The sequence below is a fragment of the Vollenhovia emeryi genome, unplaced genomic scaffold, assembly GCF_000949405.1.
Source record: "Vollenhovia emeryi isolate VEMERY1.0 unplaced genomic scaffold, V.emery_V1.0 DF939177.1, whole genome shotgun sequence".
Classification (NCBI taxonomy): domain Eukaryota; kingdom Metazoa; phylum Arthropoda; class Insecta; order Hymenoptera; family Formicidae; genus Vollenhovia; species Vollenhovia emeryi.
In genome coordinates this window covers 1,137,252-1,153,535 of record NW_011967189.1, presented here as the reverse complement: position 1 = coordinate 1,153,535, position 16,284 = coordinate 1,137,252, and the positions used below count along the sequence as shown (strand labels likewise).

At 34.9% G+C, this 16,284-nt stretch overlaps 1 protein-coding gene across 3 annotated transcripts in view; it reads right to left on the bottom strand.

Annotated features, from left to right (window-relative positions):
• Nucleotides 1-878: 878 nt before the first annotated feature.
• Nucleotides 879-16,284, bottom strand: part of LOC105563375 (cytochrome b561 domain-containing protein 2-like) — a 34,986-nt gene continuing 19,580 nt past the window's right edge. The window contains exons 2-3 of one of the 3 annotated variants that reach the window (XM_012014931.1): nucleotides 11,625-11,917; nucleotides 879-1,144 (exon numbers count right to left, since the gene is read on the bottom strand). In XM_012014931.1, coding sequence (XP_011870321.1) covers nucleotides 1,109-1,144; nucleotides 11,625-11,917 — 329 coding nt within the window. In that variant the 3' untranslated portion in view covers nucleotides 879-1,108. Of the gene's footprint in view, nucleotides 1,145-8,563; nucleotides 9,816-10,363; nucleotides 10,751-11,624; nucleotides 11,918-16,284 lie in introns of those variants that run through there. The other 2 variants (XM_012014929.1, XM_012014930.1) reach the window with 2 other exon arrangements.

Genomic DNA, 16,284 nt, shown 5'->3' with positions numbered 1-16,284 from the left:
AGATTCGTTTTTGGATGTTTCACCGCGGCTCCTATCTCAAATCATATCGAAACCGCTAAGAGCGACCGAGCACTTAGGCAATCAAATCAAGAACCTCACAAGACCACGATGTGCTCTCTCATTGTAAATAATTGGGCTACATGGCAGCTGTCCAATTATTCGTAATTGGTCAATAAGATTTCCGTAAATTCTCTGTAAAGGAAATTTCCTTCATTTCTTTAGTTATCAAGCAAAATGTGCTTTAACTCAGCATTTTATATATTAATAACGAAAGGAATGACCAAATACGTGTGATAATAAAGATTAAATTGTTAATATTGCTAAATGTGCATAAAATTTTTTTTATTTTATGTATATCTAGTATGTATAACTAGTAAATAAAGAAAAAATTATTTACGATTAGAAAGATTTTTTAACAAAGTCGACAATTCAATATTTATTTAACATATTGTCCACTTTAGACAATGTGTGATTTTTCTGTCACGTACACGTAGAATTTTGAATTTTATTCATAATTTTATATGTTGTAATAGCATTTAAAGAATATAAAATTACAATTTTATCCTGAAATTTGATGCGAATAATAGGTCATCTAGCGTATAACATGATACACTTTGATAATTTTTGAAAATTACTTATAATATATTTGTATAAATAATTTTCAATCGTAATTAAGCTCGAAACTACAAAATATTCATTAATATTTGTAAGATTCATTTTTGTTATACGTACATAATATAATATTATAAATTGTAACTTTATCGCATTTGCATTTTAAAGATTTTTTTTAACAAGTTAAGTAATATTTTGAGAAATTTTTTTTATAAAGTCATAAAATTTTGGGCAATACATAATGATTATTAAACTGATGTCGTAGAATAGGAAAGATAAAAAATAACATTATTGAATTTAATGCATTCCATTAGGAAGGTGTTGACAGTAATGCGGGTGGTAGTGAAATTATTTTGCGGTAGTGGTCAGATTCGAGAGGGGCATCGGCATTCAAGACCGCCGGTGATATCCGCTTATAATTCCAGACAGAGGTGTGCACAACCGTTCAAAGTTCCGATAGAATTACGCGAATTACTACCAGTACCCAATCAGTCCTTTACTGCGCAGTCTTGCAGTCTAAATTTTCATTGGTCTGAAAGCATTTATTGATTTACAACAATTTGAAAGAAACATTTAATTTAACTTTAATTTAAAAACTTAATTTAACTTGTGTGAACTTTAATTTTAAATCACACACACATACACACACAGACACACACACACGTACAAGAGACTGTGCGGAATCGAACTCAAGTATAAAGAATGAGTAAGTTGTATGGAATATTGTTGTAGATATTATTATTCAATATTGTTTATAACACGGAATATTTTGGAATAATTACTATTAATAATTTCACATTTTATTTAATTATTATCAGTGGTCACACATCTTTAAGAATAGTAATTATATTTCATATATGCATTTTTGCAATGCATCACATAAACATATAAAAAAAGATATTATTTTTTATTTTAACACATACGATTAAAATTATTGAGTTCGTCATAATTCCTGACATGGAAATTATTTTGGAATTCTCAATAGTATCAAAAGCAAATTTTCCAATCGATATCAACTTATTGATTTCTTGCCTTGTTCTTTAAATGGATTTAGCGCCGATAAAAATTTGCGGTCAATTAATATTATCCATACATGTATGCAACGATAGTTGCATGTGAAAATGCATATTATTACCATCGAGTTTCTAACATTGTTGACGAAATTTTAGTTAGAAAATTCGCGCGATACAGCGAGAAATGCCTCAAAATTTCATGAATACCGATGACTGTGGTTGCTGTTGGTCGTTTCGTATATCTCAGCGTCACATGTATCTTTGCAAACTTACACTCGACATTTCCATCATGAAAATGACAGTCGAGGTTTTCCCTGACCTCCTCTGTTAAGAGTAATGGGTGCAACTTATCGTGTGTGGTGAAATTGCAGCAACAGTTTCTAGTTGCGATTAATTATAATTACCAATTATACTATTCACGATTTCCACGAAATTAAATGCAAATTTTCGTTGCACGGATACCTTTCATTCCAATAGCCGGCGATTTTATGTACTTCAAACTGCAATTTTATTATGTAGCATATTGCACTGCTGAACTCATATTTTGCATTCCTCCAATGTACATTGCAAAAATTCTCGCTGATCGATGGACAAAGCAAAAGTTAGTAAAGTCAATAATATTTTCTGCATATTTTACGATATTATTCCAATCTCTCGCAAAATATATAAATAGCTCTATAATTTATTTATTCATAACATAAATAAGTCAATAAATTTGTTTACTCATAAGGTAAATAAATCGATAAATTTGTTAATTTTAAATATTGTCTTGTTATTTGTATTTTTTTTATTAACTCCTTTTAATTCTGTATTATTGTTACTTTTTAATGTTATTTTTTGTGGAAGCTTTATGAAGTAAAGAGAGAGAGAGAGTGTGTGTTACAAAAAAATCTTCGTTAACTTTTTATTTTTACTTATCGCAATTTAAAGACATTTTTATAAATAAAAAAACGAGAATTTTTGATAAATTCTTATCAATAAATACTTTATCGTAACAGAAAATGCTGTTTTCAATGAGTGACATGCTATTTCAAATCATGTCTTCGTAGAAAGCCTTGTATTCCTCTCACGTAACATAAATCTTAGTTGTCAAAAAATATTCAAAATACGATTTGAATAGTTTGCAGCAGATCTTTGTATTGTATTAAAGTGTGGAGGAATATATGACGTGTAGCTCTGTGTTAAACACGAGTGATTAGTAATGGTAGGGTTCTCGGTTCTTGTCCCGCATATTTTCCTATTAAGGAAAATTTCAAGAATTCAGTGCTGGAAGGAGTTTAAGTGCTTAGCGTTGGATTAAGTGTTTAACCACGATTAAGCACGCGAATTTCAAGGAATTTTTAGAAAACGTCGTGCTGATATACTTTAACGGTTGTGAAAGGCAATTTCATAAAAAGGATACACGGAAAAAAATTAAAGTGTATAATATTTGCACCGCATCAATAATGGATAAAGTCTTTTAGCTACCAGGTACAACGGTGTGCATTGTGAGTTTATCTTCTATCTATGTATATATGTTTCTCTCAATTAGAAATACATATTTGTTATAATTTGTATAGAACTTTCCAAGAAAATTTTGCTATTTTACATCTATCTTATATCTATTTTAACTATTGAACTTTACTGCGATATGAATTTGAACTTAACTACTTATTCGTATAATAATAAAAATCTACATTTATTTTTATTTCTTTAAAACTTGCAATTAAAAATTTATTGACGAAAGAAAGAATTATTATACGATTTAAACTGGCAGGTGGTTTATTTAAATTATTTCGACGTGTCGACTATTTGGGTTGTGGTCCTTTTCAAGGAAATAATATTAATTAGTAGATAATATTAATTAATCACAGTTATGATGTTTAAAAGACGTTGACTTCCATCTCTGAGCATCGGTTAGAGAAACTATGTCGGAAGGCACTATGTCTATCCGACACGACGGCCACAGTAGGACCAAAAATCTATTATACAACTATTCAATGAGTTATCTTAGCTAATTGCAAATTATTATTATTAGACATAGCTCAATGTGTACTTTTTATTAGAGGAAAGTTCCGTATTATGAGATAGGCTTCTAATGTAAGATAGCAGGTTTTCAACTTCTAAATTCAATCATAAATCTTTTTTTACGACGATGATTTTTACGACGATTTACGACTAACAATGAATATCCCACTAAACAGATTTTATTTCAAGAACAATAAATTCATGGTGGAACCAATAGATAATGCTTGTTAATTTAACAGAACCCCGCTATCTCATATTAAGAACTTGTCTCATAATAGGGGACTTTTCTCTACACATACATATATTAACAATTTGAAATATGAAAATATTTCAATTCAATTTTTCTCCAAATTTTTGTTTCTAATCTTATTATGTTAGAAGACTTGCAATCAATAATAACGATTTTATTAGAAAAATATATTTATATAAAAAAACGATATTTTGACGGTAATAAATTAAGTTTGTACTTTCTCATTATTCTAGTTATATACTGAAAAATTTGAAATCTGTCACTTTGCAATTTTACGACTTTATTAAAATTTACTGCTGTAATAAAGTAAAATTTTTTAAATATAAACTAATAATATTTCTCTATTTCTGCTACATTTCATTACCTCCTTGAAATAGATATATTAATAAAAATTTTACTTCGTACAAAGAGACAAAATTTTTTCTACAAAAATTTTCGTGCATTTTATAAAATCACCATGCACTTCACAATATTATAAAAGATTAAAAGCTGTATTATCGTGCACATAGTTGACGTCCACAGTCTTTTTACTTGAACAAACGGTAAAGATATTTCTCGTGAACTGGTTACTGTGTCTGTTTCATAAAAGTTTTTTATTTCAAGGAATTAATGAAATTTACGAAAGATATTATTTCCACGGGCGACGCTTGCTTCTGTAAATTTTAACGTAAAATTTTCTTTCGTATGAAAAGTGTTCTTTGGAACAATAAATTGCAAATTTAAAAGGATGTAAATGTAGGTTAATAAATTTATATTATATCCATTAATCGAATACCCTGCAGAGCAACTATTATACTTTAGTTTGATTTCTGTACAAAAAAATGTAATAGAAGAGGAAGAAATTTTCGAATATTTAAATTACTTTTGCATAACTTTTTTTGTAAAATATGATTATCTCGTTTTTAAAAATTGTTGTATTTGACTAAAACAGATTTTAATAGAATGACGGAAAAGCTCTTATATGGACATGTCTACGTTATAAAAAAATGTATATGCACTTCTGAGCCAAGTTCTGAATATAATAATATGAATTGTATAAAAATTGGCTTCTTACAAAACAATAATAAAAATGAAATAATATTGAATAATAAATCTGTACGTACAATAACATTTCTCATCTCTTTTCCACCGAAATAATGTTAAAACATTGCTTATAGCGGTCAGCTTGCACTTAATTAAAAGTTTTATGCGTAAATTTCTGCAAAAAAAGACATTGCGCGCTTACATAAAACGCAGTGTGTTTTTTGGACTCTCTAGACACGTACATAGTTAAATGATAATTCACGCACAAACGCCTATTTTTCGCATCCTCGTTCTCCGTCCGCCCGGTCGTCTGTTCGTTGACTTCACGTACTTCCGTCCCGCAATTCGACTCGGCGCCAAACATGCATACGTGCTTCCGACCGACATTCCGTAAATCTCATAGCTACGGGGGATATCTCGTGCGATTGTTCTGGTACGGCCGGGACTCTCCTCCGTTTCTGCGAACGGGGATGATTCCGATAACAACGACGACGATGACGGCGACGACAACGACGACGACGACGACGACGATGACGACGATGATGCGGACATACCTGGCCGGCTCCGCGCGCGTCACCAAATGACCCTGGACACGGCTCATTCTGATGACCGTATCGACCGCGCGCGAATTGACGAGGTCGGCCCTCCCGTCGACGAACCGTGATAAGCTCAGATTATTACACATGGGGTACCGACTCTGACGTGCCGTTGCGGTCCAGGATTAAATTGCGCCCCGGCGCGGCGCCCTGCTTCGTATTACACCCCGGCGCGGCACGACGAAGACGACATACGCGCGTGTGCCAGAACACGCGTGTAATTTCGAATGAATGCATTGCTAGGTCCGGTACGTACCTATTCACGCTCGCGATTGCGGCACGCACTCGAGCGAATGGCTGATTTGCTAAATTAATCGACACTGGCTCGCGAGTTAGCGGTGCAAGTTAGCTTTGTCCTTGATGAAGAAGCGAAGAAGTAGCGCTTTCGGCTTCGCTTAGGTATGTGGAAATGCGACGGTAGCGCGGAATTGTGGCACGTGAAAGATTCATCGCAAGTTCAAAGCGACTGCTGTGTAGACAGATAATAGGGAGCGATATCTGTTACTTCGATCAAACGGCGAGCTGCGAGAACAAATTTTATTGTTTGGGTTTTCCTTCCCATTTAAAACAGCAAGACCATTTGCGTTGTGTTGAAAAAGCCACGTTTTCGAAACGCGTACAATCGATGTAATTTTCTGTATTTTTAATCGAAATCGATATTTTTATGTAGAATAAATATGGTTAATCTAATAATAATTGTACTTCCTACTTTAGCTCGTGTATTACATTAGCCGTAACTTCGAATTTATGTTATTACTAAAAACGAGCGTGACTATTTCTGTTAATTGAAATGAAAGTTTGTCAGTAAAAATCAATTAAATTGAAAAATTAAGTTTTACGAAAAGGATACATGCAGGATTAATTTAATTTTTAATACTGAAGATTAAGAGATTAAAAAATGAGCCGCCTACAGCGATAATCTTATTGGAATATTACTTTCGTTATCGTCCGTGAATAATGCGATCTAGAACCTCGCAATTACCCGTTAAGTTATTTGCTGGTTTAAAGACGAAAATCACAATATCTGAAGTAAAATTAGCTTTTGATAGGATGTATTACGTCGAGCGGAATAAGATTTAACTTAACGTAGGGGACTCTCAGCGATCTGTGCACAGCTGACAAAATCCGGCATCGTGTGCATCCTGGCGAAGATAAATGCATCTGCTATGCGTAAATAGCATGCATGCATAATTCGGAGGTTCATGATTGTATATGATTTGCGCGGCATACTAATGCACTAAATTGGACTACGTTGCAAATTAGATGGGTGTTTGTGCGGGAAAAGGTAACGTCGATGGTGCTGATAGTTGCAACGTGCTGCGAATTGCGCGATAATCGTAAAGATTGAACGAAGAGCAAGGGTATTGTATCCCCGTATGTGGATAAAGCGCGCAATGAGAATTCATAAAATAAACAATGATAGCGACGGACGATCGGAACAAATTGGGTGGCTAAACACCAGAGCTTTCCTGTACAAGCGGCAAATTGCGTTTAAAAATTCGCGCGCGTCAAAGCGTCGTGTTATGCGCACGTTGCATCTCTTCCGCGCTGCATTTCTACAACTTTGCCCCAAGGTATTGCGTAAATGATTTTGTCACCGAGTTATGGTTGCCGCTTCGGTGATTGTCAGGTTAATGCTATCAGTCCCAACTTTGGCCGCGTTTCGAAATTTCCCGTCAGAGTTGTGAACGTCATACCGTCGCATTTTTCTAGCAGAGACGACGCATAATGATAATGTAACGATCCTGTCGAATTCAATAGCTCATTTCGCGCGTTAACTCGCGAACGTAAGCCCGAATGCAGAAACGAGCTTAATTGACGTCGGCAGGCAATGAGCGCGATGCTCAGTGTTTGCTCTTTCAACTGAGCTTGAATAGGGCACAAATAACATTTAAACAACGCCGAACTTGCCAACGAAATCTTATAAACGTTGAATTTTACAAGACACGTCAAAGTGAAAACGTCGTTATCGATTGTTTTTTTCATGTTACACGCGTAATGGGAGAAACGATTCGCTCATATACTCGCTGTGATGAAAGTATGCACCTCTTTTGAGGAGAGAGTATGACAATGGTAATGCTTGCAGAATCGGAATTTACGTAAACATTTTACAAAAGCGTGCACATTTCTTCAGGCGTGCCCGAAGGGGAGGCAAATACATTTTGCTAAACAAGCATTTTATGTTATACAAATGTATGCGAGCGACACGCGATAGTCGCAATAAACATGTTGTCTATTTCGCGGTGGAAAAGAAACCAGCAGGAATCAGGCTGCAAAATACCTTATACGAACATCATCGTCAAGTACGATCGTCCACCGAGAGACAACTCGGTTAGGATCTCCGCTAGGATTTGCTGTTTCTCTTCGATCAGTCTGCTTTCCGAAACTTTCCAATTTCATCGTGATTGCATAAGATGCACGAGACTTCGGTAAAACTTTGTCAGATATCGCCGGGTAACTTCGAGATAAATATTAACGATACAAGCATCGAGAAGAAACTGGGCGTATCCATAAAATACGTTTAAATGTAAAGACGAAACGATTCGAATTGGCGAAGAAATGCCGGGGTGAAATTATTTGCTGGAAATGACAAATAGATTTTATATTTGTAAAAAAAAATGTAACTTTCTTCCTGAATAACGGATTTGTTTGAAACGTTCTCTCGATAATAATGGCGCGACCTCGTATGAGAGTAAATCGATGCATAAGGGTGGACAAGATACAGCCAGTGCACGCGAGTACAAATTTTCGAGATTCGAGAAGTCTCCTTGAGGATCCTAAACAAGCTACTGGCCTGAATGCGCACGGAGGATTATAAGCGAATACAAGCGCGATTATATTTGCATACGCTTGGGAGATACATCTACTCACAAGACTGCATTGCGGGCTCACCATAATAAAATGAACATTTGGCACAGATTGAATACATCATAATCTAGATCAAACTGAAGCATTTTGCTAATGATGGCTTCTATATTCATTGTTATTAAAGCTTCCTCGAAATTGCTTCCAAATCTGAAACCGCACGTTTTAGATATTTGTATTTATATTGTATTCTATGTGTACTACTAAAGACTTTAAGTCTCCAAGAAAAACATCTTTTTATTATGCAATTATAAACTTATTAATCTTGTTCTTGTTATCTGTTTGTAGCAGGTTGTGTAACCCTTTGTTTCATAACCTCGAGATTTCGAACTATTTCATTAACGTTTAAATAATTTACAAATAATGTGTTTTATGCAGTTGCTAAATTATGGTAAACTGAAGTAATTGTTTAATTAAATTAATTAGTTCAAATATTCTCCCAACTTGATGCGGTCCATAACCAGCGATCGAAACTTTGACTAACATCAACTGTTTGTATCGTTTAGCGCAATGTAGATTAGCAAATATTTATCCTACAGCAAGATGCTACGTAAATATTGAACAAAAGAAACCTTTCCTTATCTTGCTAAAAATATTTTAATATTGTACATATGTGTATACCGTACATTCTTATTTGAAAAATTGTATGTCGACTGTTCTGTTTCGCAAAGTCGTATCTCAGTTTTACACAATTTCCGGTTTTTCTGTTTAAATGCTCATTCTGGTTCTAAATGAGTGTTTAATACAAATTTTATTAAAGCAGAAAAATCGAAAATTGCGTAAAATCGAGATACAATCTTGCGAAAGAGATCAGTCGATCTGTGATAATTTTTTTAAATTGATAAACTTAACCTTATACTTTCAACTAATTTACAGTCAATTTGTTCCTAATTAATAAATTACGATTTTAATGACTTTTAATTGAAATACTAGTTTTTCGCAAATAATCTGCAAAGCTAGACAAGAATCTTTTTCTATTTAATTTTGATTATGGAGCTTTGTGTTTATCGATTTCTCGGACAAATTGCTACGGGTACATGGCCACATTAACTAGAAAAGAATTAAAAGGTTTCAATGACGAAATCGCTTGATCGGTTCGCCTTCGTAACTTTTCAATTCCATTGCTTCGAGCTTTTCTTTATTGCATAAGGCGGATTTCACCTCTAAACGAAGTTTTGAGTGTAAAAGAAACTGCGCTCTAAGACTGCCAGGTATTTCGTAGATTCGCGCGAACTTTTGCGACTTAGAATACGTCGGAAGTCGACCGAGAAACTCAATCGTCGTGTACGTTTGATCCTAAATGGTTACCGTCCCGTGAGAGGTATCGACTTTTTCTTTACATTCCAGTAAAAATAGAGTCCAATTGAGGGATAAAAACTTCCATCGTCAGACGACATCTTTTTTCTTTCTGCGAACGTTTAGCGACTCGTAAGAAGCGCATTTCGTTTCCTATTGAGGAAATGGAGTTAATTTTGTTAAATTGATCGGTGAAACTTTTACACTTATATATTTTCTATTTTGCATCACGGAATTGCCGCAATGCTCTTTGTGCCTTTAACGGATTTAATCATTTGTATAATAATTATAATATTATTAATAGAGGAGAGTCCCCGTGTATGAGATATGAAATATCGAATTCATGTTTGTAATTGCAGGAAATCTATAGGCACAATTAAAAAATATAATAGCTCATTTTGAAAGTAATTTAATAAGCTTGAAGATGCTGAGATATAAAATTCAATTAAATTTTTTTTAAATTAGAAAAATATGATAAATGATGAGGTTTACGCGAAACCGAAGGTGTGCTTGTAATATGAGGTACCCCGAGAAATTGCTAACAAAGTGCAAAATACATAAGTATTACAATTATAAGTTTATTAATTGTTTATGAAAGACAAATATAATGAAACAATATTGCAATTAGAAATTTATTAAATGCTTGTGAAGTACAAATATATAATGAAAAAGCTTAAATATTTTTAATCTGACAAGGAGTCACGGAGGTTTTACGCCCTTGTTTTGTAGATGGCGTTGCTTGGATTTGTTTTTACTTTCATTAACAGCTAGCTGATCGCGATAGTTGACACTCGAGCATATGTTATCTCGTATGAGCACTGAATATCTCGTGATACAAGCCGCACGCCTTGCGGTTTTGCGACCACCAAATCTAATCTCTACTACTAAACAATTAAACATACCGTATTTTCCCATTAATACAATTTTACTGTATCGCTGTATGCAGAATTTATTGCCAAATATTTATTTATTACATAATATACAAGGTTTAAAAACTTCAATAGAATAATGAATTTTAGTTTAGCAGAAACCTTGCTATCTTATACTAGTAGCCTACCTCGTAATACGGGTCTCTCCTCTACACATGACTAAAAATATTAGAATATCATGAATTATTTTTAAATTATCGAAATAAAGAGATTTTGTAGAACCGTAAAATAAAACTAATTTAAAGCGCGGTAAGAGTGGACTCTACCGAGTAATCTCAAATAAATAAATTAGAGTACTAACATTTATTGATTTTTTTAAAGAATTAAATTAATTTTCTAATGTGGCTATTTCTTTATAATAGCCAGGAAAGCAATTATTTTATATGTATTTATTAGAAATGAAATAATTTTTTATTATTTTGTAATTACTAAAATAATCGAACGCATGCCTGTTGTATTAAATGTTGGCAAAGTACGCGGTTCAATATAGTTAAGCATTAAACATGCGCCATTTATATTGGTCGTCAATACGAATAGAAAATTCCCTGGCTACGATTAAATTATTAATTAAAAAAAAAGCCGAAATGTTCGTACATTCGACGTTAAAAAAAAAGAATATTCGAAAAATGTATGCAAAAACAGAATAGTGGTCGCACGTTTGCACGCACTTTCACTCATGCAACTTCCATGACAGGTTTTCCAGGGCGCACATTAATTACGCGACAATGAAAAAAAGCTCCCTGTGGCGCAATTCCGAAAAAACAGAATTTATCGTCGGCACGTGACTTCGATGAATATTAATTTTCGAGCGCGCACGTACGGAAGAGAAAGGGAGAGAGAGAGATATGTTTAACAGCTTGACAGCGACGTTGTTGAACTGGCTTTGACTTGGAAACAGGTCGAGAGTCTTTTTATTTCGACTCGTTAATGGCGCGCATGGCGAACATGGGCTTGCGTTCGTAGCAACTGGATTTTATTTTTCACGAAATCGAATAACGGAATCAAGCGTGCATCGCGCACGTTTAAAGCTCACCGGGGCGGCGTGTCCGCTTAATCGATTTAAAATCCATCGTCGACCCGAATCATCGACGAAGGACCCACTGCCGAAGGATTCAGTGCCGAATCGAAATTCATAATGCTGTGTGCAAATGTCCCAAGCGTCGCCAATATTTGCGCTCCGCCTCGGTTTACCCAACACCGGCACTCGTCGCGCGCTACCTCGTTCAATTGACATCACTCCATTAGCGCAAGCAGCGAGTCCGCCGGTCCCGTCAATGAAGCATAACCATTTCATTTCGCGCACTGCCGCAGTCTCGTCATCCTTTCCTGCAACGCAATCCAGAGGTCGAATGGTATGCAGATGTCCGTTTGTAAAGAGAGATTATCTATGAATTCGTTATTGATTTTGTTCATTCCAATTTCGCGTGTAAATTGAAAGCTTCTAAAATCTCCATATTTCGCGAGTTATTCCGTTACGCTTCGTAACAAATAATTTTGTCCTTTAATCTCTCAAATCGCCTTATTAAGCCTTTTTAACAAGTGCCCTGAGAAAAAATTAAAATACCCGAGAGAATCACTTTGAATTTTTTCCCTTAAGAAATTCACTCTTTACAAATTTCTTAAGACAGAAATCAGTCTAACGTTTCTCAATATGCAAAAAGTTCAATTTGAATATTTCATTTAAACATTACAACATATTTTCAGAATAGAACTCGATGTGTTAGAGAAAAGAATTCAAGATGGTATCATTTAGTAAACTCGAAAGAAAGTATGAAATATAACGCTAATAGATCACGTTGACATTTTATGCAGCATGCTATCTTCCTGGTCTTCTCTATAACTTGACGACGACCTCCAAAGCGCTCGCCAGGGGTTGCCTACCCGTGGTCGGAAAACCCCTCTCATACATCGTATTTCCCTATAGTAGGAAACTGTATAGAGTGATGTGGTGTGAGTGTCCCCTTGGCGAGGCATTAATGAAGCTCAATGTACACGTATGCGGATAAAGATGAGAGTGTAGTGCATGGTTCATGAAGTCAGTGGCCTTGCTCGTAAATTGGGCTAACTTGGGACTATCAGTGGTATCGGGCAAAGCGGCATAATGCATTATATCCGCATATAGCCGTATATACTATCTACTAAATATACCCCTTTAACTACAGAGTATTTCAGAGTTATGATTTTCTGGCTCTGTACAAAATGGCAAATTTCATGTTTGTGCGTTTACGCGTATGCACGTGTTGATCGAGTTCAAAAATGTTACACAACAAAATTCGTAAAGCTCCGATGTGAAATTACAATGAATAAAGGATATAGGAGCCAAGGGTGTCAGTGTCTAAATGATTTCCACTTAAAATTTATTGCGCAAAAGTTACCTCAGCCAGGATTTGAGCCTGGAAAGAAAATGTTAATTGTAAAACCACGAAGAAATGTTAAATAATGATAAAAAGCCGTCGCACTGGAATGTGAACTACAATAAATCTTGGAAATATTCACGTAAATATAGAGGTATTTTGAAATTCGCAGGAATTGGGAAAACCATAAATAGACAATAACCAGCGGTTGCCATAGTAACCTGTTACATCTGCTGTTAACGCACGACAAAGGGGAGTTATGCATTTGACATTGCGAGGAATGTAGCTGGCGAAATTTCTTTTGAAACTTCACGTTTTATATGATCAAAAATCTAAACGTTGTTGGTTGATGGGATGCTGGTGATGTGTACACATGTGCAGATACATATATGTTCTCTTTAAAGTGTATCTCTCTTTTTAAATTCTGAATAATGTCATGACTTTGAAACTTTTATAAAATCTGAAACGTCAAATTTTTTAAGTCAGCACAAAATAACGTGTGTGTGCGCGCGTGTGCTTGAAATAAAATAGTATGCAAAGAGTCTTAACTTGCAAGTTTTGTCAATATCGTCGTCCAATCCGCTTACCCAATCGACTGTCTCATCGTTTTTTTATCACGCGAAAATGTAAAGGCTCCCTTCGATAAACTGTGAATTTGATTTGTTTTGTTACTCGTTTCCGAAAAGAAGATTGCATCCAATTTCACGGATTCTGTCTGTTTGCTTGTCTCTTTGTTTATCCGAGCGTCACGGAAAAGCAGCCGGACCGACTTTTACAAAAATTTTAGCGTATCTTAACGGACGGATCCGATTTGAAATATAAATCGTACGTCATATCAGAAATTTATCCGGGATGAACGATTGTGAGTCACGTTACCAAAAGCTAACAACGATTTTCTTCGAGGGGTGTGTCCCAACAGTTTTCACACTCGGACCTAAAATTCCCAAACAACGTAAAGCGTGGCTTTACGAATGGAAAACTATTATGGGAACGCAAATTCTAATGAATTTTCATTTTAATAAACAGGGAGAATAAGTACTTAATCCCAATTAATTTTGTTACTGTTGATTGTGTTACCTACAATTTTCGCGCCATATATTCAAGGGGAAAAAACCATGTAGATTAGGGAAATTAGTTTATACTATTAGTTTCGTATTATATGGCATTGTACGCGAAATAATACCGAGTTTTGTGTGCCGGCGCTTTGTAAATGGCACATTATACTAGTTTGCAGTTATAAACGTAATGATATGTCAAAACTCAGACTGTACGTTTTGTTAAATCAAGTTAATTAACATTTGATTGCCGAGACAGGCACGTAGAGAACATATCTTGTATCCGATGGCTGTAATAGTATGGTATGTTGATAATTAATTTCTAATTATAAATTAGCGCGGTAAGCGATAAATTGACACTCGCATTATTGGTAGTCGTATTACGAATTTAATTAATGGCGTATTATAATAATGGCGCAAGAAAATTGAGCGGATATTTATGCAACGTTAGTCCCGCCGACGCAATTTCATTCGACGCATTTACGTACGAAAATTTTGGAATTCAATGATTGAGAAAACACGCTTGACACGTGAAGAAACACTGAAATGAGAAACGTGAGATGAAATCTTTTCTATCCGATTTCGTCGCTTTTACGTCGTGTTGCTTTTTTCCGGCCGAGCATTAGCTTGCACGAAGCAACGTACGTACATTGCACGATGAGACCGCGTGAAAAAGGGAACTTCTAATGTCACGTTCCCTTGTCTTTTGTAAAAGCAAGATCTTCGAGATGCCTCTGCGAAAGGTATTCGAAGCGAAAAGGTAAAATACGCTACCATACGATATCGCGTGTAAGTGAGCGTGCAACGTAACTCGTATTTTTCGCTCAATACCGTCACATCGTTTGCGATGGAAGAAGCGTCATTGTTTTCTTCCCTAGCCCTTCCACTTGTTGGAATTTAGCTCGTTTCGTTACTCTTATTGCGATAGGAGCGGATGTAGGAAGGAGGCGTTGAAGAAAAAATAGTTAACAAAATGAAAATTTTTCTCTTATTCGAGTTTGGCAGAATAACGTACGCGGCAACGTCCACGCGTTTTCGATCGCGCTTATTCGATCAACGTTTAACTGCATTGCACTAAATAACGCGGTCAATTGCGAGATTCTCCCGGAGCATCCACTGTCCAACAAATTCCAGCGCTTTCAAGGTACGCACAGAGCGTGCGTTGATTAAAGGAGCGTTTTACGTGCGCATGCTTCAAAGAAATGAATTTATTCATCAGCAATTTTGAAAGAATATTCATTCGGCGTGCTAAAATCAATTATCACAGCAAATTAGCCCACGTGTCCTCTAAACTGCGAAATTAATTTTCTTAAATCCTTTAAAAAATGCTATAAATTGAAGCACTGCTGATATTTAATTCTTCAATTATTCAGTTATGTATAATAACGTGTTATTTCAGAAACTTACATTGATGTAGAGTGTTAGTAGCAGTTAAAACCTTGTTCTACTCATAAATTACTGTGTTGCGTTATTAAGCTGACTCCAAACAATGTGTTCACTTGTCAAGTATTCGACGAATCCGAATAGGCCTCATTCATGCAACGAATTTAATTGCTTGTTGCAATACAATAGCAATGTTGTCGCGTTGGCATACGTGCATTAGTCTACCCACACGACATGACACACGTCTCGGTTAGGCAAATACGTGTCAAGTGAATGTGTCGTTGTACAGAAACCTTCAGTTGCGTTTGATAGCAAATTTATAATTTACAATTACGCTTTATTATTTACCAGTGGGAAGAAATAGAGATACAAATCCACTTGTGTCAGACAGCGAAGGAAATTGCTATATTAATTATTACGTTGTCCGCTATGAAAGAAATAATAAAAGCAAAAACCAACTGATGAAAATGTCACAGCCAAAGGAAGATCTTATCCGTAAAAGATATTACGTGTGGAAAACTTTAGTATTGCAAGCTGGTTTTATAACTATCAATCATTCACTCGTAACACGTGTTACACGTCCGTCCATATAATGAAAGAATCTTATATTTACTCATAATTGCAAACACTGCAACAGATAGCTGTTACTTTATAAGAACTAATTAATTTTATTATTAATATTTTAATTTAGTGTACAATTTGGGAAGCGTAAAGTTGATAATTATTAAATTTTGTAAGCAATTAACGCATAGGAGTCTCATTATTTAATTGATCGTATTTTAGTAGAAATTTAAGTTTATATAATATTTTATTATTAATATACATATTTAATATTGAAAAATTCAGAAACATACTTGGTTACTGTTTGTCGAATCTTTCTTATGAAATTCGTTAAAAAATT